The sequence below is a fragment of the Lontra canadensis genome, unplaced genomic scaffold (assembly GCF_010015895.1).
Source record: "Lontra canadensis isolate GAN:19392208 unplaced genomic scaffold, GSC_riverotter_1.0 scaffold13, whole genome shotgun sequence".
Classification (NCBI taxonomy): domain Eukaryota; kingdom Metazoa; phylum Chordata; class Mammalia; order Carnivora; family Mustelidae; genus Lontra; species Lontra canadensis.
In genome coordinates, this window is record NW_022631007.1 from 7,552,353 (window position 1) to 7,577,044 (window position 24,692).

Genomic DNA, 24,692 nt, shown 5'->3' on the forward strand with positions numbered 1-24,692 from the left:
AAGTCCACATATCTGCAGATATAAGCCACATTCTCTAAAATTGATTTTATTGCTAATAAAGTTGAGGGAGGATTGTTGTGTACTGTTGTGCAAGTTGTATACTGCACCATTACAGGGATGCCCTTTGCACAGTAAACATGGCAGCCTTATGGTAATTTTGGTCTTCATTTTGCCCTAATCTTTTGCTTTATTTCACATTCAGCCAGTTATTGGGCAGACTGTGACAGTTGCTTCTCTATCCATCTTCCTTATCTGTGACGGAAAGGAGTTAAAATGGACAACCAATATTGGTTCCTTTTCAACAAAAAAGTTCTAATGAACTGAATAATTCTCTGAAAACCTGGTGACTAAAAACGAATATCCCCAAATATTTGCAGTTTAGTAAAAGTGAATTAAAAAATATTTTAGCTTTAAATAATGGGAGAATTCAATAACAGAGACTCTTTCACGAATATGAAACAGAAAGGTCAGCAGTCTAAACCCAAACTGTCCAACACCGAAGCCACTAACTGCACGTGGCTGCTGAACCACTGAAATGGCGCGTCCAGACTGGGTTGTCTCGCGCACATAAAACATGCGCCAGGCTTCAGAGCTGGGGAGGAGGAGCGTCTTATCTGGGAGAGGAACTAGGTCGTTAGGAACAGTCCTGATCATTGCACTGATAATTTATATCAATGATAACATGCTAAAGCAATAATATTGGAATATATTTGTTAAAGGAAATAGGAAAGTTCGTTTCACTTATTTCTTTTTACTCTTTAAAATGGGGCTACCTCGCCTTTTCATTACAGGTGTCGCTTGTGTTATATTTCTGTTGTCCGGTTCTGGTCTAGAAGATTACCAAGCATGTTATTAGGGGCTGAAGTTGAACTTGTGTTTTTTCTTCTTACTCATCCAAATGTTACCCAAACTTGAGGACTTTCTGGAAAAGTCGGGGCACTACCGAAATGCCGTGACTATGTCCGTAGGAAATGAAGTTACCTCCCAGGGGTGCAGAACACCAGACCCTGAAGGTCAAGATAACAAAAGTTTTCATGCACTACTTAAGGAACAACTTGCATGCCTACCTTTCTGGCCATCTTTTCCATCACATCCTGGGAAGCCTTTGCGTCCTGGAGGGCCGGGTGGGCCTGGGGGACCTGGAGGTCCTGGCAGACCACAGTCTCCTGGTTCCCCTTTCAGAAGGTCGACACTTCCAGGGAGGCCTGGGGGCCCAGGCGCTCCTGACCACAAGGAGGAGGCAAAAATCTTCTTTCAGTCAAAGACAAATATGACTGCAGGTTACCTGAGAGCTTCTTAAGGAAAGTAACCAAATGCAAGCAAGAGACGGAGAAAATCAGAAGAACAAAAAAGTCAACAATATCTGAAGGAAAACAGGGATTGTCTCTTGGAGCCCCCAAGCCGGGAGAGGGTGTAAATGATCTGTTGTGAACAGTTAGACAAATGAGCATACAGAAAGCCTTCCTTCCCTTCCAAGCCAGCATGTCTGGAAGCAAAGGTTTATGGCTTTTCTTTGCATTGTCATCCCACTGCTTTAATATGATAGGTAGAAGGACGGATGAACAGACAAAAGGACAGATGGGCAGACAGACGCATAGATAACAGGCTTTTGACAAAAATCTGGCTGATGAAAATTAAATGTTTAAACCTATTTGAAAACAGGTGTCTACACCCAGGAAGTGAGCCCAACTTCTACTCCTGCTTAGCTTCTACACTGCCTAGCATATTTTTGAACATTTAATTTTTCCGAGCATCATATAGGATCCCATAATCTTTAGCCCACCCTGACTAAAACCCTAAAAATATAAAGGCAGTGGGTTGGGTCTGTCCGAAGGAGCTCTGTGAGCTATTAGGACATGACTGTGCACTTTGCAAAAGCCCACGGTGCCACAGCTCTTGTCCCCAGGCCCCTGATGTCTCTGGTCAGACCCCACTCTGTGAAATATTGCCTTGCTGGCCGTTGTCCCTGCCAAGCGCCGAGGGGAACAAGTGCTGTGAGCAGCTCTTGAAGAGGCTCTGTTCCTGTGTGTGCCAGGCCCCCGGCACAGTCAGCTGGCTGGCTGGGGGCGGTGGTTCACATGGGAGGTGCCGGAGACCACCAGGCAGGGTGAGAGTCCGTCCTGCCCCCTGTTCTGCACCCTTGTGCTCAGCATGACGCTGGTGCTGGCAACGGGAGAGGCCCGCTGAGAGTCAGCGCGCACCCAGAGAGCAGGTGCAGGAGCGCTCCGGCCCCAGGGCTGGCTCTGACAGCCCAGCACTGCCCACACTCTGCCTTTTCCATCTGCCAGATCGATGGGGCTGCTCACGGGCTTCAGCTCTGCCATTCTCAGGTCCTACGTCCCTCCAGAGCTGGCAGCATGTAAGAAAGGGAGAAGGTCACCATCCTTTGCTGGGATGTTCTCATACCTCTTGGACCGTCGGGGCCAGGAGGTCCCTGATCTCCGGGTGGACCTGGGTCAGGAATGTCCCCTTCAGGAGCTCTTCCTGTGGCACCTGCCGGACCGGGTAATCCAGGTCTCCCTGAGAAGGGACGTGTTCTGATGTCAGCCTCATTACATTTGGAAGGTTTGAATTTAGTTACTAAGAGGGGCAAAGCATGCTGCTTCTTACCTGGGGGGCCGGGGGGACCTCTTCCTCCAGAAGGGCCTGGGGGAGAAATTCCTGGACTCCCAGGGTCTCCCATCTCCCCTTTTAGCCCAGGTGTGCCCACTGGACCAGGCGGGCCCATTTCGTGCAAACCTTGAAGAGGGAAACAGCATTAATTCTGCATTTTCTCTCTGTTTGTCCCTATTGCTGCTCCTGGAAAAGAACAGCTTCCAGACGGGGTGACAGCGACCCAGCGGGTCATGCTGAGCCCGACTGCCTGCTGCTGTGGTGGCTCCTATTCTGTAAGCTCTCCCTGAGTCAGTCATCACCTTCCCTCTCATGCCCCATCACACGGCCCGCTGCAGGTCAGCCATAGGCTTATTTTACGATCATTTCCCCGGTTAAAACAAAACAAACACAAAAACAAAACAAAACAAAAAAACCAACAACATATCAACATTCCAACCTCTACCCCAGAAGGAGTGAAACCAAATGAGATCCAGCCATAAGGAATAATAATAACAACAACGATAATAATAATAATAATAGTAAGCTGAATACACTAGTTTGACATTTCAGGGGGAACCTGGCATGTTAGTAACAACCACAGAGGAGGTCCACACTGCAGCCGGAGCACGTCACTGGTTTCTTGGGGGAGGTACATACATTATCAGACTATTCGGAGGAGCCTCTAAAATGAATCCTCTGTGACCTGAATTAATTCTTGGCCTTGCACACATATCAAGATTCTGCCTCTCTTCAGCAACTGTGTCAAACCCAGCAGCATGACAACCCAGCCCTGGGCCAAACACCCTCCCACCACCGTGTCAGATGCCAGCCGCCTTGTCTGACTGTGGGCTGTTTTTCTGAGACACTAAAGCAACAAACGAGCCCTATACTAAAATCCCAGAACAAGCTCAAATGCAGTTGCTGACGATGAACCTATCTGGGGTAGCAAAGGTAACAGCGACTTGCTCGAGTAACTTGTTTGAACAGCAGCCGGTTGAGGGTGTGAAAAGTACTCATTAGACCCACGTGGCCGTACTTGCCATCACTACACTTAATACCGAAAAGAAAAAAAACAAAAAACAAAAAACAAGAAACTCCCAACTCTCTGTCATTTGTAGCATTTAAAAATTGAGTTCCACCTAAGCAGTTATTCAGAACATTTTTAGCAGAGAGATAGCTCCAAGCAACATCAACAAAAGACACTGATAACCAACTATTCTTTCTTAAATTAGGTTTTCTCAGGGGTCCTTTTTAGAGAAGTCATCTTCAGTACTAAGAACAGTCCAGTACTGTGTCTCCCAGCTAAGCCAGTTTCTTAGTTCGGCACCCCACATCGTGTGTCGTGAAGGAATACTGGCAGTTTCTCACAGCCTGCTGACTGCATTTAGGTCTTGGCAAAGGATTTTCTCTTACCTGAAGCGCCTTTGGCTCCTTTCTGACCCTTTAAACCATGCAAGCCGTTCAGACCGGGCGCCCCGGAGGGACCTGAAACACATCACAGGCCTATGACCCACCAGGGAAGACCCAGTGTTGAAGTTCACCGGCCACTGGGCCCGGGCACCACCCAGGGGATGATTGGCTGATGGCCACCGACAGATTCTCCAGGCGGGAGCCCTGAGGTTACACTGTCTAGATGTCATTATCAAGGCTAAAACCATGCCAGTGGTTATTATTTAACATTTTCATTTGATGGACATTTTCTGCAACACAGGTAGCACGTTTCTTTGGTTTTAACATAGTGCTCTTGGTTTACGATCATATTGTGGACATCTCTCTCTCTATCCAGATACAGTCTAGAATTATTGAATCTTCTTGTAGGAAGGAACGTTAGGTTCTATGACAACGAACTTATCCTAGATGAGAGAAAGGAGATTGGATCGGAGAAAACCCAGGCCTCCTTCCACCCAGGCTCAGGACCTGTCCACTCCACCGTGGTCTGTAGATACTAATTTCTTTGGGGTCTAGTCAGGTAAAGGTAGTAAGACAATAAGGACAGGTGAGGCCTGTGGCAAACTGGGGAATACATGACCTACCTAACTTTTCTTCAAATTCCGTACTACTCAGAAAGAAGAAGCTTGCAAGGCAGGTTTGGTTGGCACTATTTCTTTGCCATGACTTCCTTCAAAATGAATCACTCTGATACCTCTTTACTGAAACTCAATTTATTTCATAACAATCACTGAAAACTCCGGTCTCTATAATGAGGTATGATTTCTTTCTGCCAGGCATCAGTGTAGTCCTCCAAGGAGACAGATATCTACCAGCCTGACTTCCCGAAGTAAGCTGTCAGTGAACACTGAACACCCATCAATCTATAGACTCATAAATAGATAAATGCATGAAGTATCTAAAATACATTTATATTATAACATACAGATACTTATATAAGTGCAGAGATTTATAGGGAGGGGGTAGAGGAGACAAACAAGGGACAGGCAGAGGGAAGGAGAGAGGGAGGAAGGGAAGAAGACAGATGACTGATACAATTCTGGGAGCAGAGCCCTCTGCCGGACGATTCATACATGTCTTGTCTCATGGATTTGGGGGAAACCCTCTTCTACGCAGCCCCTGGCCAAACCTGGTGACCTTCCAAATCTTCATCGAAGGCTGAGAGCCATCCAGCCCATCACTCAGTTTGGGGCCACATCCCTGTCATTTGCAATCGCAGTGTTCTAGCACACATCAAATGGCCCTCAGCTACCCCATGAAACCTGCACACAGCTCCCTTGATGCCCTTCTGCCGGTGCCTGTCCCATACCACGCAACAAGCAAGTCTGGATGACTGGATTACTTTGGATAAATTAATTGAGTGCAAGATCGGGTCATCTTAGTCATCCCATGCCCCCGTCTAGCATGTGACACACAGTTGGTGTTCAGTAGGTGTTTGTTGAATGGGTGAGTGGATGCATGAATGAGAGGATGAGGAAATGTGCCACAGGGAGTGCCAGGACGGGAACAGGTGGAGAGAAAGCTGTCGGAAGGAGGGGGCACAATGTCGATTTGCATGTTACACGTTTTTAAATAAATTTATGGGAGGAATAAGGTTTGGTGAAGTTAGAGGCATCCATTTGTGTATAAATAATTTAAGTGCTAATTATTACTACTCATTAATGCAAGTCCTCTGTGGGCTTCTTATTAAAAGAGGGAACACTTAGCTAGTTTCACTCTATTTATTATCAGTACTTGAAATGGATGGTTATTCTATTTTTAAACTTAAACTTTAGATTGGTGCAAAGGAGCCGCATTCTCTCATCCCCACCCCCCAAAATGGGAATGCACCCTTATTTTTCCTAAAGCTCCTATTTCCTAACCACTTTTCACAGTTCTGGCTGAGTTTATTTTTCAATCCTCTTTCCTCTTAATGAGCCAACGTTTCAAGTTTGCACCAAAAGAACACACAGACCTTCTTCATCTGCCAAATCTGGATATTTATGGCAATCTATCTGAAATGATAATAAATTTTTTGAGAACACTTTGCTATTTCAATGTGTTTTGATCTCCAGCTGAAGCCACCAAGATTGATGGCTTGGGGACTTAGCTGGGGTGGAATGTCTCAGCTTCTGCCAACTCTCCATTGTCCCATCAATGCATCCAGATCCTGGGCTGTCACAGGCCCAGCCCCTCACCATTGTTGAACTGGCCGACCCTTATCTGACCCAATGTTATCTTTCTAAATTGAATGCAGCTACATCTGGGTAGGATTTTAAGGGCAATTTTTCCTTTTTACTGAAAGCTTTTTATCAATCCCATCTCTAAATCAGAAAGTTGTTCATGCATAAAATATATACAGAGCAGATGAGAGGCAATTAAGCTAACAAAGCACATTCTTTGGTAATGAGGATGTTTTATTCACCTCTCTGGCCGTCCTCCTGCTTAACACCCTTCACGTAAGGCTGCACCTCCCTATGCTCATGGGCCGGGGTGCTCTCCCTTCCACCCAGCCCGGTCAGAGAATCCAATCTCCTGCTCCAGCCCTAATGGGAATCACAGCCTCCATCCTGGTTAGCAAGCCCACTCAGAGACTAGGTCCTCACTGAGGTTTTCTTTTGTTCTAAAGCCTGAAAATGCCACTCTATCCCCAGTGGCCTTTGTACAGGTTTTTACATTTAATGGGATGACCACCTCGTCCCTGTGCGAGGGGGACTTGCCCAGCTCTGGCGTTCTGAGGCACGCTCCGTCCCAGGCAAACTCGGACAGCTCGTCACCGGAACGTGAAAGGCGATGGGAAAGGGATCCATGTAACTACAGGTAATGGTTGAACACAGTTGCAAATGTATCACAACAGAATCTGAAATAAGATATATATGTTTTTAGTTCAGAAACTACATGACTGCCTACTGAGGATAGGCACAAGAGCATAAAGACATGGTCTCCTAACCCCGGAGCTCCCATCCCCAAATATACTCGGTGACAGCTGGCTGACAAGACAATGGAGAGCACGAGAGAAGCAGTCCCTGACATGACAGAACAAATGGGCAATTACTTCAGGAGTGGTAAGTGCTATGGGAGCAGGGCCAGAAAGGACACCCCGCGCCCCCCCCATAGAGAAAGGGGGAGAACATTCCCATGATTTCCACAGCTCTAACATGATAGCATTTCTTTCCAGATAAAAGATATTTCGAGGTGCCTTTTTTCTGAGGAAACATTTTGCCACCAGCCAAAACAACCCAATCCACATCTTTACGGTTGTTGCCATGGAGCAGGCAGTTGTCTTTAGATTTTCATTATTCCAATCTCATGAACGCCCAACGAGGAACTGAGTGTCTTCCCTTTAGAGGGCATATGTGCTTGAACATTTAAATCTACAAATCAAGCCATTTTTAGCATATGTTTAAGTTAGGGTTTAAATCTGACTGAACGCAAGCAGGACTCAGAATCCATATGGCCCGTTGCAGCAGAGCAAACAACTTTGGAGTTCAACAGCTGGTTTGTTCAAACAAGATAATCAGTCCCCTTGACTTATTTAGAACATACTTCAAATATTTAGTTTCTCAGATCAAAGTGTTTCTGCTGGAGTGCAGTTCATTTTTGTAACAGCATGATAAACTGCAACAATGGATTTATACTGTGGACGTATTCACTTTTAGGAATGTATTCACGGTTCGGTTTGGTTTGGTTTTTAAAGACAGGTCATTTGTTGGGCTGTTTGCAGAGAAACAGTGTCGCTGCATGGCCAGGAGGCACCACTGCAGCGTCTGTCTGTGTGCTGGGGTGAATATTTGGGCTGACAGAATCATTTCCCCACCGTCTCTTGACAAACCCTTTACTTTATAGCACAGAACTCTGATGTGGTTGGAGATCATTTTTCGAGCGATTCTGTTACTCAATCAACATCACTGGCTATTGGTTTTTTAATAACATACCATAGTGAAATGATGTGATAATTGCGAACTAATTCAAGAGCAGGACAAATCAGCAATAGTAACCTGAGCCTAGTCATTTTAGTCAAACTGAGTGTCTATTGTTATGGCACTGGGATGTTTGAAGATCCTTGCTATTTTTACTAAACCAGGAGGGTAAGATGACGGGGAAATGCAGTAGGAGTGGTTCATGATGGAAATGTTTCCTTTTGGGTTTTTACCAATTTCATCTTCCAGACGTTCAAAAAAGTGTTGGAGAATACCTCACCAGGGCTTCAGGGATTTCCAGGGACAGCAAACAGCCACAATTACTAGATAAGCTTTTAACATAAACAAAATTATACCCGGTATTGAGGAGGGCGCGTATTGCAATGAGCACTGGGTGTTCCACGCAAACAATGAATTGTGGAATACTACATCAAAAATTAATGAAGTACAGTAGGGTGACTAACACAACATAATAAAACAAATTATGCCATTGCTTGAGATCCTAATTTATCACCAATCACTGGACTTCACATTAAATGCAATGAAAAGGGAGAACAGTACAAAGATGTCTTGTTTAGTTATGGGAACCAGAAGCCAAATAATATTTGGCCGCATGGAAATACATAAGGTACCAGTGCTCCAGAATAAAGGGCCTCCCTCCCTGCAGAATTGCACCAGGTCCTATATACCACACTACTGCGTATTGGGAAACAAATATTATTTGAAAGTTCTTTGGTGAGGGAAGAGATGAAAGAGTGGGAAATTTTAATTTGGATTTTCAAAACAATGAAACAAGCCCAAAGGAGGGGTTTCCAACTCTTCTGAGTAGAAGTGATTTCTATTTAACCAAAATTTGGTACATGGATGAGTCAACTAGCAGAAGGTAAGGGGAGGAAGGTGGGAAGAGAGGATCTTAGTTATAGAAATCTACCAAGTAAGGCTTGACTCTTCATCTGCTATTCAAGTGAAGACCTTCAACTTCATAGCTACTAGCTCAGTTGTCCATTCTTCTACTTGGCCAGCCCTCTATTTTTAATTTATTCACAAATTTTAAAATACTTACCATAATCATCCAGTAGACTTACTGGGTATCCACTGGGTGCCAAGGATATAAAAATCATATTTTACTTGGTGAGAAAGATTTTTAAACATACAAATGTATAGGACATACATGCTACACTACAGGTGTGCACAAAGTACCCAGGAACAACATTTTTTTCTAAAATGGACTGAAGAGGAGTAAGTATCATAGAGGAATGGAGGGGCATGGATTTTCGTTAATAACCAAATACAGGATGTACAATAGGGTATATGGTATTATTGTAATGAAACTTATAATGAGTTTTCTATGACTCATAAAGACCAAAAATTCAACCAGGAAAAAATGTTTACCTAACAAAGATAAATAATATTGGTAACTCTTTCTCCATAGCATTTATATTCTCTTTCCTGCACATACCACAATTGGTAAATGTAGTTACATTTATGTTTTTAAATGTAATGGTAAATGTAGTTACAGGTATGTTTCTAATACAATTCCCAGACTACATTGTGAGATCCAAGAAGGCAGTAACAATGTCAATTCTCTTCAGAATTGTACACCCAGTGTCTAACACACAATCTAGAACATAACTGAAGCCTAACTATCTTAAGGAGAGAATAAGTGAAGAGGCCTGAGCATTACAGAAAATGCTGGGAGAAATGTTCTCAAAGATGGCAGCACCATCATTTTGGTCAAAGGCTGGCAGAGAGCCGAGATGCCCTGCCTGAAGCTCTGAGTGAGAAGAAGGAGCTAATTAAGGACATCTGTGGGAAATAGGAAAGAGCCACGACCAAGAGCAGTGTCACTTGGCACAGGAAAGGCGCTGTCAATTTGTCCTCAAGGGTCAGGCTTCCTTTCCACTCACCTTTTATTCCTGGGAGCCCCGGTGCCCCTGGATCTCCCACCATGCCTCTTGGCCCAGGATCCCCCGTTTCTCCTGGAGGTCCCTGCAGCCCAGGCACCCCTTGATTACCTGAGGACGAGAGGGAGGTTCTGCAGACACCCAGATGAGACATGAGTTACCTTCACAGGGAAGGTCATCTGTGCTCTTAACAGGTGGCTCCCTCGAACATTGTCTTATCACTTTTTCCCCCTAGACCTCTAACTCTAGAGAGAAAACTACACTTAACCTCAGAGGGAGCAAATCACATTGGAGTGATCATTGTTGCCTTTTATAATTTTAAACTTTCACTGTATTCCGCATTGGTAAGAGGAGGAGCCATAAGAGGTTGTGCTGTCCATGTGATATGTGCCTTAAATCTAAAGGAGTGAAGAAAACCAGCATCTGGATGGCAGGGGGATTAAGGAGGGACGGGAAGGCGCTTCTATCTGTCAGACCCTCACTTTGTGCCTGGCACATTGCTAGGTTCTTGACAGGTGTTGTCTTGGTTTACTCCCAGACCAGCCCCATGGGACTGGACTAACTCCACCCTATGGGTGAGGAACAGGTAAGTGTGAGTGACTTCTCCAGAGTCACAGGCCTGGGAAGTGGCAGAGTCTAAGGGAAGGTTGGCTCTTTCTGATACACTAGAAGATAGATGAGTACTCTGGAAGTTTCCAGGCTCCTTTCAAAATACCTGGACACCCGGGTGGTCCAAAGGCACCAGGTAATCCTGGCCTTCCGGGTGGTCCTGTGGGGCCTTGAACACCGGGCAAGCCCTGATCGCCGGGTACTCCGGGATGTCCTAAAGAAAGAAGAATCAAGCATCTGAGTAATTGTGGATTGGTCTTTGAGGCCGTGCATCTATAAAACCTCTAATTTCAGGACTTGACATTCTTTTCTAGTAGTACTTGCTTACATTTACAATTTTTCTGTTGAAAAGATAACACTACGGAAAAATTGAAAACAAAACATCTTTAATCCTACCACCTTCATACAATTTCTCACGTGTATAACAATGTGCAAATAAGTCCCCCAGTTTTATATTCTGACTTTTTTAAATTAGCATTGTATTATAAGTAATTTTCCAAATTTGCTCTTATTTTCTCCTCCTCCTCCTCCTTCTTCTTCTTATTGTTACTATTATTATTAAAGTAGGCTCCATGTCCAGCGTGGAGCCCAACACAGGGCTTGAACTCACAACCCTGAAATCAAGACCTGAGCTGAGATCAAGAGTCAGATGCTTAACCGACTGAGCCACCCAGATGCCCCTCTAATTGTTGTTTCAAAAAGACGAGCTGATAGCTTATTGAGTTAATCTTAATAAATTAATTAACCTAATTTTCTCTTACTATTAGCCATTCAAGTTATTTCTGTTTGCTGTTATGCATAATGATCTTTATACATTTTTAATCTATTTTTCTCAAATTATTTCCTTGGGAAAAATTCCTAGGAGTAGAATTTCTAGGTAACATAGTACTTTTTGGTTCAGTTTTCTGTTTCAAACTGCTGAAGTATTTTAAAGTAAATCACAGGCATCACGGAATTCCACTGCTAAATACTTCAAGAGGTATGCCTGAAAAAACCATTTTCCTTCATGGCCCAAATAACATCATCACAGCCAAGAAAATTAATACCAATCATTAATATCCTCTAGTACTCATTCCATACTTGGGTTCTCCCACTTGTGCCCTTAATGTCCTTCACACTGGTTTGTCCACACCGGCTCTCATTCCAGAAACACACTGCATCTGGTGGTTACATGCCTTAAGTTAAAGAAAAAAAAAATCCACTACAGTCTCTTTCTCAGGACGGAGACCTGCTGAAGAGAACACTTCAGCTGCTGTTTAGTCTTTGAGAATAGACCATTCTGTTCTTGACAGAGGCCGTCAGGTGGTCTGGGTAAATGGTGCCCTAATTCCCATCACTGTCATGTACATAGTTACAACAACTCTAAGTGCATGTCCTGTGCTCACTCGGGACTTGTGAGTTTGTCGGTTTGTTCTGCTAATTCTGTAAGAAGAAAATACTACCTGAGGCTCCCTTTAGTTACATTTCTTTGGTTACTAAAGAAGATGACTATTTCCCCAGGTTTATTTACAATGTATTGCTTTAATACAATTCAGACTTACAGGATAACCCAATAGTCTGTGATGAAATTAGCCAGCTGAGTCTACAAATAGAATACATGGTTCTGGATTTACAGACTCAAGGTGGGGGGTTAGCAGTAGGCATAGTCATTATTTATTAGAACACACACGAAACAAGCCTCTGTTAGTCTATACCTGATCCCTGATGGAATTTAAGATCTATGAACCTCACTGTGTGTTATGTTATTTATCCTGTAAACATTACTGCAGTTAAGGTAAGGCAGTGTTACTCTAATCTCCAAATGGAAATACTGAGGCTTGCCTCCCCTGTCATACTTGTGTTAAGAACCAAACTTCTGAATTCATCTGTGCTGTATTTTCTCATTGAATTAAAAGGGGTTCAGGACGGGGGGGTGGGTGGGGAGACAGGTAGAAAACTAAACCCAGGACACTCATTTAAAATCCCCTGAGATAGGTAGCAGTTCTATGCTTTCTCTTGGGCTCGTTCAAATTCAATCAATGCAGCTTTTCCCAGTCAATGGAATTTGCATATTTAGGTAGACTCTGTGCTGGTGAATAACATATGACATAATTTAGAAATTTTATTTTATTTTTTTAAAGATTTTATTTATTTATTTGACAGACAGAGATCACAGGTAGGCAGAGAGGCAGGCAGAGAGAGAGGAGGAAGCAGGCTCCCTGCTGAGCAGAGAGCCCGACTTGGGGCTTGATCCCAGGACCCTGGGATCATGACCTGAGCCAAAGGCAGAGGCTTTACCCACTGAGCCACCCAGGCGCCCCTAATTTAGAAATTTTAAACTAAAGCTACAGCATATGAGAAAAGGAACAGTTTCAATGGTGATAACTGCAGGACACGAGGGAAATTATGCTAACATAAATTTCCTTGAAAAATTTAGCCCAAGTATAAAATAACTCAGATTTATAATTTTTCACTTAAAATACTAGGTAATATTAAAGGCTTCCATTTTGGACTAGTTTCAGCTTATAAAATCTTACTATCTTAATGGTTTACATAAAAATACCAGTAAAAGTGGAACTTTCCATTTACCACCTGCTTTTAAGGATTCTTATTTGATCCTCAGAACAATCCTATAATTATGCATGGGGCCAGTTTACAAGTGAGGAAACTGAGCTCAAAGGTGACAAGCAACTTGCCCAGGACCACATGGGCAGTAATAAGGAAGACTGACTTTGAACCCTGGTTTCCCTTCTCAAGGCTTCTTTCCTACTCTGATACTTAATATGAACCTCCATAATGTTAACCTCAAAACTCCTTCCCCCTCCAAATGTACACTTAAGCTGTATTATTTTGATTAAAACACTACATTATTTAAGCCCATTTGACCATGTCAGGGGTAAAAGACCAACATAGAAGAAGAATGGAAAAGTTTTTGCCATTGTAGCAAGCTTGTTTTTCTGTTAAACTTCTATTTTAGCAATCTTATGGTATAAAAACAAAAAATATATATATTTTTAAAGATTTTATTTACTTACTTGACAGAGAGAGATAAAGTGAGAAAGAGAACACAAGCAGGAGGAGTGAGAGAGGGGGAAGAATGCTCCCCACCGAGCAGGGACCCCAATGCGGGGCTCCATCCCAGGACCCTGGGATCATGACCTGAGCTGAAGGCAGAGGCTTAACCACTGAGCCACCCAGGTGCTCCTTAAATTCCTGATGATACTTCTGCTCTGATACTTTTTCTGTTGTATATAATGAAACATGACTTCTGCCAAAGAGAATTTTAAGATAATGCACGAAACAAGGGGCTTGTGGGTGGCTCAGTCAGTTGGGCAGCTGACTTTTGATTTCAGCTCAGGTCATGATCTCAGGGTCCTGGGATCCAGCCCCGAGTCCGGCTCTGTGCCCAGTGGACATTCTGCTTGAGATTCTCTCTCTCTCTCTCTCCCTCTCCCCTTCCTCCCACTCACCCTCTCTCTCTACCTCTCACAAATAAATAAATAAAATGCACAAACCTATTAATGTGAGATATTTTAACTTACAAGGGACAGATCTAAACCTATCAACTACCAACTGAATAAGATTGTGCGTACTTCTTTAACCTATCATTTGTGGATGGCATTTGTTCTTTTCATGCAATGAATATCCCTGTGCATGTATCTTTATCCATTCGTCTGGTAACTGACTTAAGATAAATTCTTACAAGTAAAATTACTAAGTTAAAAGGCATGTATATTTAATCAATGGTGGGTCATGCACTGTAGCCAGCCACTGTTTTGAGGGGAAGGTAAGAGATCACAGGTACATGGCTATCCATTCTGAGGGGTTACGTGTCAGCTATCACTGATACACAAAGTACCATTTTGAACAGTTTATATTCATTGTTGGTGATGAAGTTTTACTTTTTTTTTCTTTTGGTTTGGGTTTTAGTAAATTAGATATTTAACAACTGAGATACTGTGTGATACCTCAATAATGGCACTCCTCACTGACATTCACATATGATTTTCTGAGTAGGAAAGAAAGGGCTAGAGTAACAACCTGAAGTGATGGTCAGTGTGAGTGGTTACTGCTAATGTATCATTTATAATTCTAGTGATTGTGAAACAGTCCAGCTTTATTTGTTTGCAATAATCATTTTTGACCATGTCAAAATCTGGGCATGTCAAGGAGAGTGGATTGTTATGTCAACATCATAGGTCATGGGAGCCGTTGTGGAAAAAGACTGAGAATCCCTGGTTTATAATCCTGATGTCCTTCCAGGCCAAGGATGTGGGGGCGGTGTTTATAATCCTTCTGACATGTATCTTAGTGTGTAAAGGGGGAAGAAAATATTGATATAATTATTGCCCACTAAGAGTATAAAGTAATTGCTCCATTCTCAAACCAAATTTGTTGATTTTTTAAAGATATTTTTATTTATTTATTTGACAGACAGAGATCACAAGTAGGCAAAGAGGCAGGCAGAGAGAGAGGAGGAAGCAGGCTCCCTGCTGAGCAGAGAGCACCATACCCAGCGTAGAGCCCAACATGGCCCTGAGATTGAGACCTGAGCCAAGACCAAGACCCAGACACTCAAATGATTGAGCCACCAAGTTGCCCCTATTCTCTTTTGTTTCAATAAGAAAAACACGTAGCTATAGCTCTACCTGGACATCCAGGGCCACCTGGTTCACCCTTTGGACCAGGGAAGCCGAACTGACTTGCAGGGTCACCTTTGTCTCCTGTAAGTGATAAAATGCACATAACATTATTGAAGAGAATTTAATTTTAGTTCATACACGTGACTTAATAACTGTCATATTTGTCTTTAGAGTTTATCTTCAAATATTCCAGAAGAGTTTTTGAAAAAAAAATTTTTATATAAAAACAATGGAAACATAGATGCAAGATGTGATTTAAGCACACACATACACACACACATGCACACACACATTTTTTTGTTCATAACAATCATAAGAAACTATAGATCTTAATAAGTTTGAATTCTTTTTTTTTATATTTTTTTTCAAATTTTTTATAAACATATAATGTATTATTAGCCACAGGGGTACAGGTCTGTGAATCGCCAGGTTTATATACTTCCCAGCACTCACCATAGCACGTACCCTCCCCAATGTCCATAACCCCACCCCCACCCCCCCTACCCTCCAACAACCCTCAGTTTGTTTTGTGAGATTAAGAGTCTCTTATGGTTTGTCTCCCTCCCAATCCCATCTTGTTTCATTTATTCTTTTCCTAGCCCACAAACCCCCCATGTTGCATCTCTACTTCCTCATATCAGGGAAATCATATGATAGTTGTCTTTCACCGATTGACAATAAGTTTGAATTCTTAAATTCCCCAAAATAGTTTCAAATTTAGGTATCTATGTAAGAAATTATTTAGCACTGACCGATGATATTCTTAGATGGTATTTTAGAAACAAAAAGCAGAAACTGCCCCGTTTTAGCTACTATAATCGCATTTCAAGCTCTGTGAAGGGAAGCTCAACTCAGTGTCCTTGTAAAAACAAAATTACAAAGGCATACTTTATTGATGACTTCACAAGAGAGCACATATCCCAAGGCTACTGTAGGCAACGGCTCCCACAGTACCACAGAGCTGTTCCACACGGCTGCTGCATTCTTCTGGAAACAGGACTTATGGCTAGGAGTCAGTTACAAATGGAGGTCTTAAAATTGTGTGGTAGGAATGGGCAAAAAAACAGGTGGGGTTATAAGAGAGAATAAGAGTCAATTAAGTGTGACTTATAATACCTTCCTACCCATACCCTTGTCAAAGGAGTCCCACCCACATTTGTGGAAGTTTCTCTTCCAGCTGACTCTACTCATAATTGTGACTGATTCTTTGAAGGGTAGAAATCTTGTCCTTCTCAGGTCAGCAAGTCTTTCCTTGAGAAGTTGGAATAAAAGAGCAAGAATGTGAGGTTGTTGATTATTGAAGCAGCAATCAAAAAGACCATCATGAGGTCGTTATCATGACGCTCTGATGCAGAACATGCTTGCAATCCAAATATATCCAGAAAGATCCAGAAAGGATACTGAATAGAGAGTGATGAAGCCAGCTGGTAGGCAAGTAAAAGCCAGGCCATAAAGAAAAACGGAATCGTCTCAAGAGAGAAACCAGGGATTGTTGGGGTGGGTTTCATTAGCCGTATGGTGGGCTTCAGGAGGCAGCTTTTACCCCATGGACCACGAGTGCATTTCAGTTCCTTGCAAACATGGCCGAATACAAGTATGAAGAGCCTAAGAAGAGGTAGGTTTATCCTCTGAGAGAGGCAAAGGGACTATAATAAATGCATAGGGAAGTAGAAGAGGACTGAGTTTTATTTTTTTTAAGGTTTTATTTACTTATCTGACAAAGAGAGAGACAGTGAGAGAGGGAAGACAAGCAAGGGGGGTGGGAGAGGGAGAAGCAGGCTTCTCACTGAGCAGGGAGCCCGATGCAGGACTTGATCCCAGATCCCTGGAATCATGACCCGAAGGCAGAGGCTTTAACCCACTGAGCCACCCAGGCGCCCCGAGGACTGAGTTTTAAACCATGATGCTATACAGTGTCTACTCAAATATGAGAACTTCCCTACTTGTAACTATTTCCGAGGAAGAAATCTAGATTGTTACTTCTGAATAAATAAGTGTGCACAGTTCTTTTTTTCTTATAGCAACTATCATATTACTTATGGAGTGTCTCTCAAAATGCAAAACATGTTTCATGGGTGGTAAGGGAGTAGATTTTTAGGTGGTTCATTAATTACTCTTTAACATTTCATGATATTTCTTTAAAGATTCTATTTTTAAGTAATCTCTACACCCAATGTGGGACTTAAACTTATAACCGTGAGATCAAGAGTCACACGCTCTTCTGACTGAGCCAACCAGGTTCTCTTACTCTTTTATATTTTAAAGTTATTCATTTTCATCTGTATTAAAGTAAAATATAACTGCTCATCAAACCTGTAAATTCACAGTGAGGTTAAAGCTAAGGTTAAAACAGTGAATCATATTTAAGTAGATTTAAAGAAAAATACTAACCCAATGGTATACAACAGTAACAATATTGAAGATTTTATGTAAATATCACAATTTAAGATGTCCTGATTTTTGTTTGCTTGTTTGTCTGAATAAAGAGTTAATGAAACCTCTCTTTCTTTAAGAATATTTTTACCCACAGGTAACTTTGTGTTTCTGTTTCCCAAAAATCTGATTAAGGTAGAATATCAGCTGTGTTATGAGGCAACATTGTTTTTGGCACAAGGTAAACCAAGACCTATGAAGCCAAATCTAACCTATAGCTTTTTGCAAGTAAATTTTTAATGAAACACAGCCATACCTCTTGTTTTCATATTGTCTTGCTGCTTTCATGCACAACTTGCTGACCCTTGGCTTATGTTAAAAAATAACCCAACTGTACGTTACATGTGGCCCAGAAATTCTTAAGTGACATATTAACACCTGATGGGAAGTCATGGCTCTGGCCTTCTCCGTGTCCTGTAACTTGTCACGGGACCCTAAAAGCCAAATCCATAAAATCCTTAGAAGAGATATAGGCTCCTAGGGCAGAAGGCTTCCAAGCCAAGGTAGACACTGCCCACCAATGTGGATCTGGTGGGAGCTGCAGTCACTACAAAGACTGCTGAGGGACACTCCCCTACCCCAATGAGGAGAAAGGCCTGTGTGCTCTGCAAGCATGCTGTTTTCTAGCTGGTACCCTTGCTCTGAATGACAAATGTGGATGACTTGGGTCTTGAGTGTTTGAGTATTTAGCAGAGTCTAAAATGAACCCCTTCATTAGTATCCAAAATATATCAAGAACTTACAAAACTTAATGCCTTTCAAAATAAGTAATCCAATTTAAAAATGGCCAGAAGACATGAACAGACATTTTTTCAAAGAAGACACCCAGACGGCCAACGGACACATGTAAAGATGCTCAACATTACTTATCGTCAGGGAAATGCAAATCAAAACTACAGTGAGCTATCACCTCACACCTGTCAGAATGACTAAAATCAGCAACACAAGAAACAACAGGTGTTGGCAAGGATGTGGAGAAAGCGGAGCCCTCTTGCCCTGTTGGTGGGAATGCAAAGTGGTGAAGTCACTCTGGAGAACAGAATGGAGATTCCTCATAAAGTTAAAACTAAACTACTCTGTGATCCAGCAATCACACGACTAGGTCTTTGCCCAAAGAATACAAGGGATACGAGCACCCCAATGTTTACAGAAGCATTATCTACAATAACCAAATGATGGAAATAATCCAAGATCATTTGATGAATGGATACAGAAGATGTTATACACACACACACACACACACACACAAACACACACACAGACCCTGCTTTAAATATATATATATTACACACACATATATATATGTGTGTGTAATATATATATGAAAGCAGACACTTACCTATAGAGAACAAACTGCTGGTTACCCCAAGGAAGGTGCGTGGAGGGATGGGTGAAACAGGTGATGGGGATGAAGGAGGGCAGTTGTCATGTCATCATGGTGATGTCTGGAAATGTTAAATCCCTATACAGTACTCTTGAAGCTAATATTAAACTCCATGTTAACTAACTGGAATTTAAACAAAAACTTAGAAAAATTAAAAGAAGCCCTTGCATGTTGCAGTTTGTTGGATATATTCTACTTTTCATGCCAAATGTGTGTGCTCACAATGTTACAAACACTCAGGACTATGAACTTGGCAGATGGCTACTATGTTTCCAAAGCATACCTTTAGGTCCTCTCATTCCATCAATTCCGGAACGTCCTGGGGACCCTGGAGAACCCGGCTCACCCTGACAGTTTAACAAAACAAAAGAGTTTAATTTGGTTTCAAATACAAATGATATGTTGATAACATGACCCAGTTATAATATTCCATAACCAGTTTCCATATATTTGCAGTGGTAAAGGAAATCAGAAGCAGATTGCATGTACTATATATGTGTGTATATATATATATATATATATATATATATATATATATACACATGTACTAATACATGTGTCCAGCTTTAAAAGTGGCTAAAACTCCAGAATTAGAGGTGTCGACAGCATACAATTCTCTAATTTGATTACAAAAGAGTAAATATATCACATAATTTGAATATTAAGGTTTGAATGAGCAAATTAATACCAAATAAAATCTTGTTGGAAGAATTTCTTTTTTTTACCCAAAACTTGAAAAATCTATTTGATTCCAAAAGATGGGTAGCAAATTATATCCATCTTCTATAAGCTGTGATGTAGGCCATGACACATATTGTATCTCTTGGCTTCTCAGGGGGGGTGTTTTACTCATGCTTACGAAGACCAAATGTATTTACAGCGAAATCTGAGATATCTGCAATCAGATAGGAAGTTTTCGATACCAGAATTTGGGTTATTTTTCAGAGATCTCTACTCGGATAAACCAGCAGTCATGGGGGAAGTTCCTATAGAGCTGTTTAAACTAGGCTGGTGGAGGGGGTAGTAGGTGGAGTGAAGGACTCCGTCATCTGCCACGGGAAAACAGGCATGAGCACTGTTCAGAAATTATAGTCACATCATGGCTTTCTAGAAGCCTTCATTCTTCACTTATATTCTAAAAGCCAGTCAAAGGGCAATGATGTACACTGGCAAATTAGGACTCCTTATGGGCACCCAGGAGCAAAAGGTTTGTATTATTTCTTTCCTCCCCAACCACAGCCACTTACCTGGTCACCTGGAAATCCCGGAAAACCAATAATCCCTCTTGGACCAGGTGATCCTGGGGAGCCTGGGGGGCCTGGAAGCCCTGGCTGCCCGGTTCTACCAGGCTCCCCTCTGTGAAATCCAGGTGGTCCGTGTCTTCCGGGCTCTCCTCTCCTCCCCTGCATCCCAGGATCGCCTTTATCACCTGGAGGGGTTGCAAGTGGGACAAACCTCTTCTAGGAAATCCTGGGTGGGACGGTAGTTAGGCTGAGGGTTTGGGTCCTATATTTAGGGGAAGAAGCCCAAGGTTTTAGGGAGACCTAGTTCCTGCCCTAAGCCCCATTGTGATGGTTTTGGGCTTCACTGACCTCACTGGGAAAGAAGCACCCATGAATTGACTCAGGGAGGCATGAAGCGACTTCAAGGGAGGAATGAGCCTGCAAGGTCACCTGCTTGGTCACACACTCGTCTTGCAAATGAAGAAGAGCTGACCCAGCGCAGTTAAAAAACATCTGCCCCCAACAACTAGTTAAGGAGAGAGCCAAGACAAGAGCCCCGCCTCCTGCAGACTAAACCTGAACTTGACGGGAAGGCAGAGAATACAAATGTGGTGGTAAAGTCCTTGCCATATGCTGTTTCTGGGGAGCAGGAACACGGGCCTCATGGTGCTTGTTAGAAAGGCAGAGTTGGGGCCTGCCCCAGCCCTGCTGATCCAGAATCTGCATTTTCACAAGAGCCCAGCAGTTCATGGGCACACTGAAGGTGTGGGTCAAAATGACCTGGGCAGTCATCACTGTGTTACTTGTTTTAATACCAGTCACCACAAAAGGGGGTACTGGAAAGCTGGAACTGGCATTAGAAGTATAATCTTTGGACCGACACCCTAATTTGGAATATCCAAATCTAGACCTATGTATGAACTTTAATTAAGTTCTGCATGGAAAAGCAAAAGAAAAATGCAGCATGAGTTTAATCTGTGTATATTTGTATCTAAAGAAAGTGGCCTTCCCTTTCCCAAACAAACGCATGTTTGTTTATTCAAAATGATCTAGAAAGATCAACACATTGGATACAGTTGAAAAGAATGAGCATTTACCTACCTTCCTCTCCTGGGAATCCACCATCTCCTGGAGGTCCAGGTTCCCCTGTTTTCCCCTTTTGGGAAATGATAGCCATCTCTCCTTCATCTCCTGGGGGTCCTCTTGCTCCTTCAGATATTAAGTATGCAAGAGAAGAACAAACAGAAGGTCTTCTGTTAAGACCCTTCAGGTCCAGTTTGCAAATCTACATTTCATTTCCTAAACCATATTTATGTTTATAGCTTGCACATTGCCGATGGAGTTCCTAAAGGAAGGGCCATATCTTTTTGCATTCCCCTCCCAATGTGTCCAGCAACAGGGTCTGGGCTACAGAGAGTGATCAGTGAATGCTTGCTAAATTCAGCCAAACGGATCTCGGAGTCTTAGGTGAAAGCAGATAGGTTTGAAAGGTTCCAGATCTAAAATATGTCTCTTCATCCTATAAAACGTGAACCACCCATCTCATATTTTCCAGTTCCCTGTCTTTCCCTTCCTAGCCACCCTCTTTTATTTTCCTTACATTAAAAGATCACTTATTTCAACTGCTTCTCCACCTAGAGAATTCTGAAAGATAGGAAGAATACACGGTGTTTCTACCCGATTTTCGTAAACACTGTCCAGCTGTAGAAGTGTGCTCGAGTAGGCTCCTACCAGTATGGTGAGAGCCAATTACTAACAAGTGGGGAATTTTGCAAGCCAGTTGTTAAAGTGCTCACAGCTTTAAACCAGCCACGGTGGGTATTTATACCACGGGAGCAAACAGCAATCAGGGCATTTTTTTTTTTTTTAAGTTTTCATTTAAATTCCAGTTAGTTAACATATTATGTACTATCAGTTTTTTATATCTGTTTTATTTTGTATATGTGCTGCCGAAGCGAGCACATATCTGTTTTATTTTGGAGACCATAATAGCATAGCAAACATCACTTAATCTAAGCTAGCTAAGAGCGACTCTGATTCCTTGATTCTTTATTAAAAAAAAAAAAACAGATAGGCTAGTAAAACAAAAATAAGAGTAGAATCAATTCACCAAGAAGTAAAAGTAATTTAAATTATACAGGAGGTTATTTACCCGGAGTGCTTTAAAGACAAAACACTTGTCTCTCAAATTGTCAAGCATTCATTCTCTACACTGGAAATGAGATGTTACCTTCACTCACTGCGGCCTCCCAGCTAAGTGCTAGAAGTAAATATGTAACAGGGATGGACACAGAACATTTACATCAGTGGTCTTGAAATTTTTATTTTTTAATAGTAATGAGAACTGTTTTTTAGGATTTTATTTATTTGAAAACTTTATTTTTTAAAAAGATGTATTTATTAGTTATTTTAGAGAGAGAGCATGAGCAGGGGGGCAGGCAGAGGGAGAGGGAGAGAATCTCAAACAGGACCCCTCCCTCCTCCCGCTGAGTGTGGAGCCCAGCATGGGGCTCAGTCTCACAACCCTGAGATCATGACCTGAGCCAAAATCAAGAGTTGGTGCTCAACCAACTGAGCCACCCAGGTGCCCCGAAAACTCTTTCTTTAAGTACAGGTGGGGAAGTATAGCTCATGGCTCAGATGAGAGTGGATTTACTCTAGTTCAGAGGTCGGCAAATTACTACCTGAGAGCCAAATCCCCCTGTGGCCAGTTTACCTATAATCCATGAGCTATGGTTTTTACACTTTTACATTTAGGGGATAAAACTCAAAATGGGAACAATATTTTGTGACATGAGAAGATTAATTGAAATTCAAATTTCAGTGTCCATAAGGAAAATTCGATTGGAACACAAGTTATGTTAGCATGTTTCCATGCTGTCTCTGGCTGATTTCATGCTATAAAAGCTGAGCTGAGTGCTTTCAACAGGGACCACAGGCCCTGTAATATTTATTATTTAGGCTTTTGACAAAAAGCAATATTTAAAAAAAGAAAGAAAAGAAAAAGATTGAAACAGAGTTTGGGGGCCTTTCCCCCTTCCTTCCTAACCAGTGAGAAGGTTCTTTTAAATCCAATAGCCATATATCAAAGCACTTGATATTTTTTTTCTACTAATAGAGCAATTCATTTATCAGTTATACACAACAAGACTGAGAGGCAAGGAAAATGAATTTGGTTTAAAATTCTAAAACACCAGGAATCCAAAAGGAAGAGGAATCCAAGCTGCAGGACAGTTCCACGTACTTTTCAAAGACCATCTATATAGGTTCTGATCAAATACCAAAACCAAGATGTAGCATCACCGTGCTGTCAAGCGCATTTACCTTTGGCACCTTTCACCCCCCGGTCTCCAGGGAAGCCAGGCTGACCGTCCTCTCCTGGGTCCCCCTTACTGCCAGCACGTCCATCGGGGCCAGGCTTTCCTCTTTCCCCCGGAAAACCAGGGAAGCCAGGCAGCCCCTGGGATCCTGATGAAACGACAGCATGAATTTATAGAAAGGCATTTTAAAAGCTTGTACGCTTCCTAGATCTGTGTTCCTTGCCCCCTCCCATGGCCCTGTTTGTACTGAAGGTAAACAACATCTACCAGGCCCACCTCGTGTAACCGCTGTGCTTGCGGACTCAGCTTTCCACCCCATAGGGCTGAAGTGGGAGCCTTTATGTTTCTGAGTCCTGATCTCATCATGCTTGAAGAGATCAGGAGCCAGGGATATGGGGCTGGAGGATGGGAACTCATCCAACGTGGAAGTACATTAGCCCTGACCCAACACCTGATCAGCCCTACCCAGTGTGTTGAGCAGAAGTATTTGTGGGTTCTGTGGGCTTAACCCCCCCCAACATTTTCCCATTTACCTATACCAAAACATTGTGGCACGGGAAATAACAATATAGGGGATATAGGGGATAAGATGAAGGGAGCGGTCACTAAGGGTAGGACAAAATCAGGCTGATATAACAGTAAATTTAATAGTATGATCATGTGTAATGGTCTTCACCTGGCAGTAGATTTCAAGTTTATAAAATAGGGGTAAATAATAGAAAAGTGCTACCCACCCTTTGGGCCTGGAAGACCAGGCAGTCCGTCATCCCCTGAGGGGCCTGGGATGCCTGGGGGTCCTAGGGGACCGTCTGCCCCTGGCCATCCCGGGACTCCAGGGAGGCCCTTCATTCCAGCTGGACCAGGAGGCCCCATGTCCCCTCGCTGTCCTTTCCAACCTGGGGCACCTGGGACAAACCACAAGGACAAAAATGTGTGAAGACTGAACACTGGCTTCACACATGGGCAGGAAAAAAAATTCAGTGATAGCTTAAATTGTGTATCCATGCCTATGAAACAATGTTTATCAGCTAAAACCGCAGTGGCAAGGCTCCATCCGTCTCCGAACCTATTTTCCTGGCTGCTATAAGAAGAAAGGCAGATTACTTGAATAAATATTTCCCAGTAGAGATCCACAAATACTATAAAGAGCATTTTAGAAATGGAAAACGGGAAGGGCGAAGAACAAAAATAGTATTTGTATTTACTCTTGAAACCAGCAGAAGAAAACTTTCCAGGTGTCCCTGCAGCTCTGGC

The 24,692-nt window shown here is 42.5% G+C and overlaps 1 protein-coding gene across 3 annotated transcripts in view; it reads right to left on the reverse strand.

The window, feature by feature from the left end:
• Positions 1-24,692, reverse strand: part of COL4A4 (collagen type IV alpha 4 chain) — a 121,912-nt gene that overhangs the window by 16,882 nt on the left and 80,338 nt on the right. For all 3 annotated transcript variants that reach the window (XM_032857371.1, XM_032857372.1, XM_032857369.1), the window contains exons 30-41: positions 24,173-24,343; positions 23,443-23,586; positions 21,220-21,327; positions 20,143-20,324; positions 19,179-19,242; positions 15,085-15,159; positions 10,563-10,670; positions 9,851-9,958; positions 4,009-4,080; positions 2,611-2,739; positions 2,407-2,520; positions 1,068-1,223 (exon numbers count right to left, since the gene is read on the reverse strand). In XM_032857371.1, the coding sequence (XP_032713262.1) occupies positions 1,068-1,223; positions 2,407-2,520; positions 2,611-2,739; positions 4,009-4,080; positions 9,851-9,958; positions 10,563-10,670; positions 15,085-15,159; positions 19,179-19,242; positions 20,143-20,324; positions 21,220-21,327; positions 23,443-23,586; positions 24,173-24,343 (1,431 nt within the window). The remainder of the gene's footprint in view (positions 1-1,067; positions 1,224-2,406; positions 2,521-2,610; positions 2,740-4,008; positions 4,081-9,850; positions 9,959-10,562; positions 10,671-15,084; positions 15,160-19,178; positions 19,243-20,142; positions 20,325-21,219; positions 21,328-23,442; positions 23,587-24,172; positions 24,344-24,692) is intronic.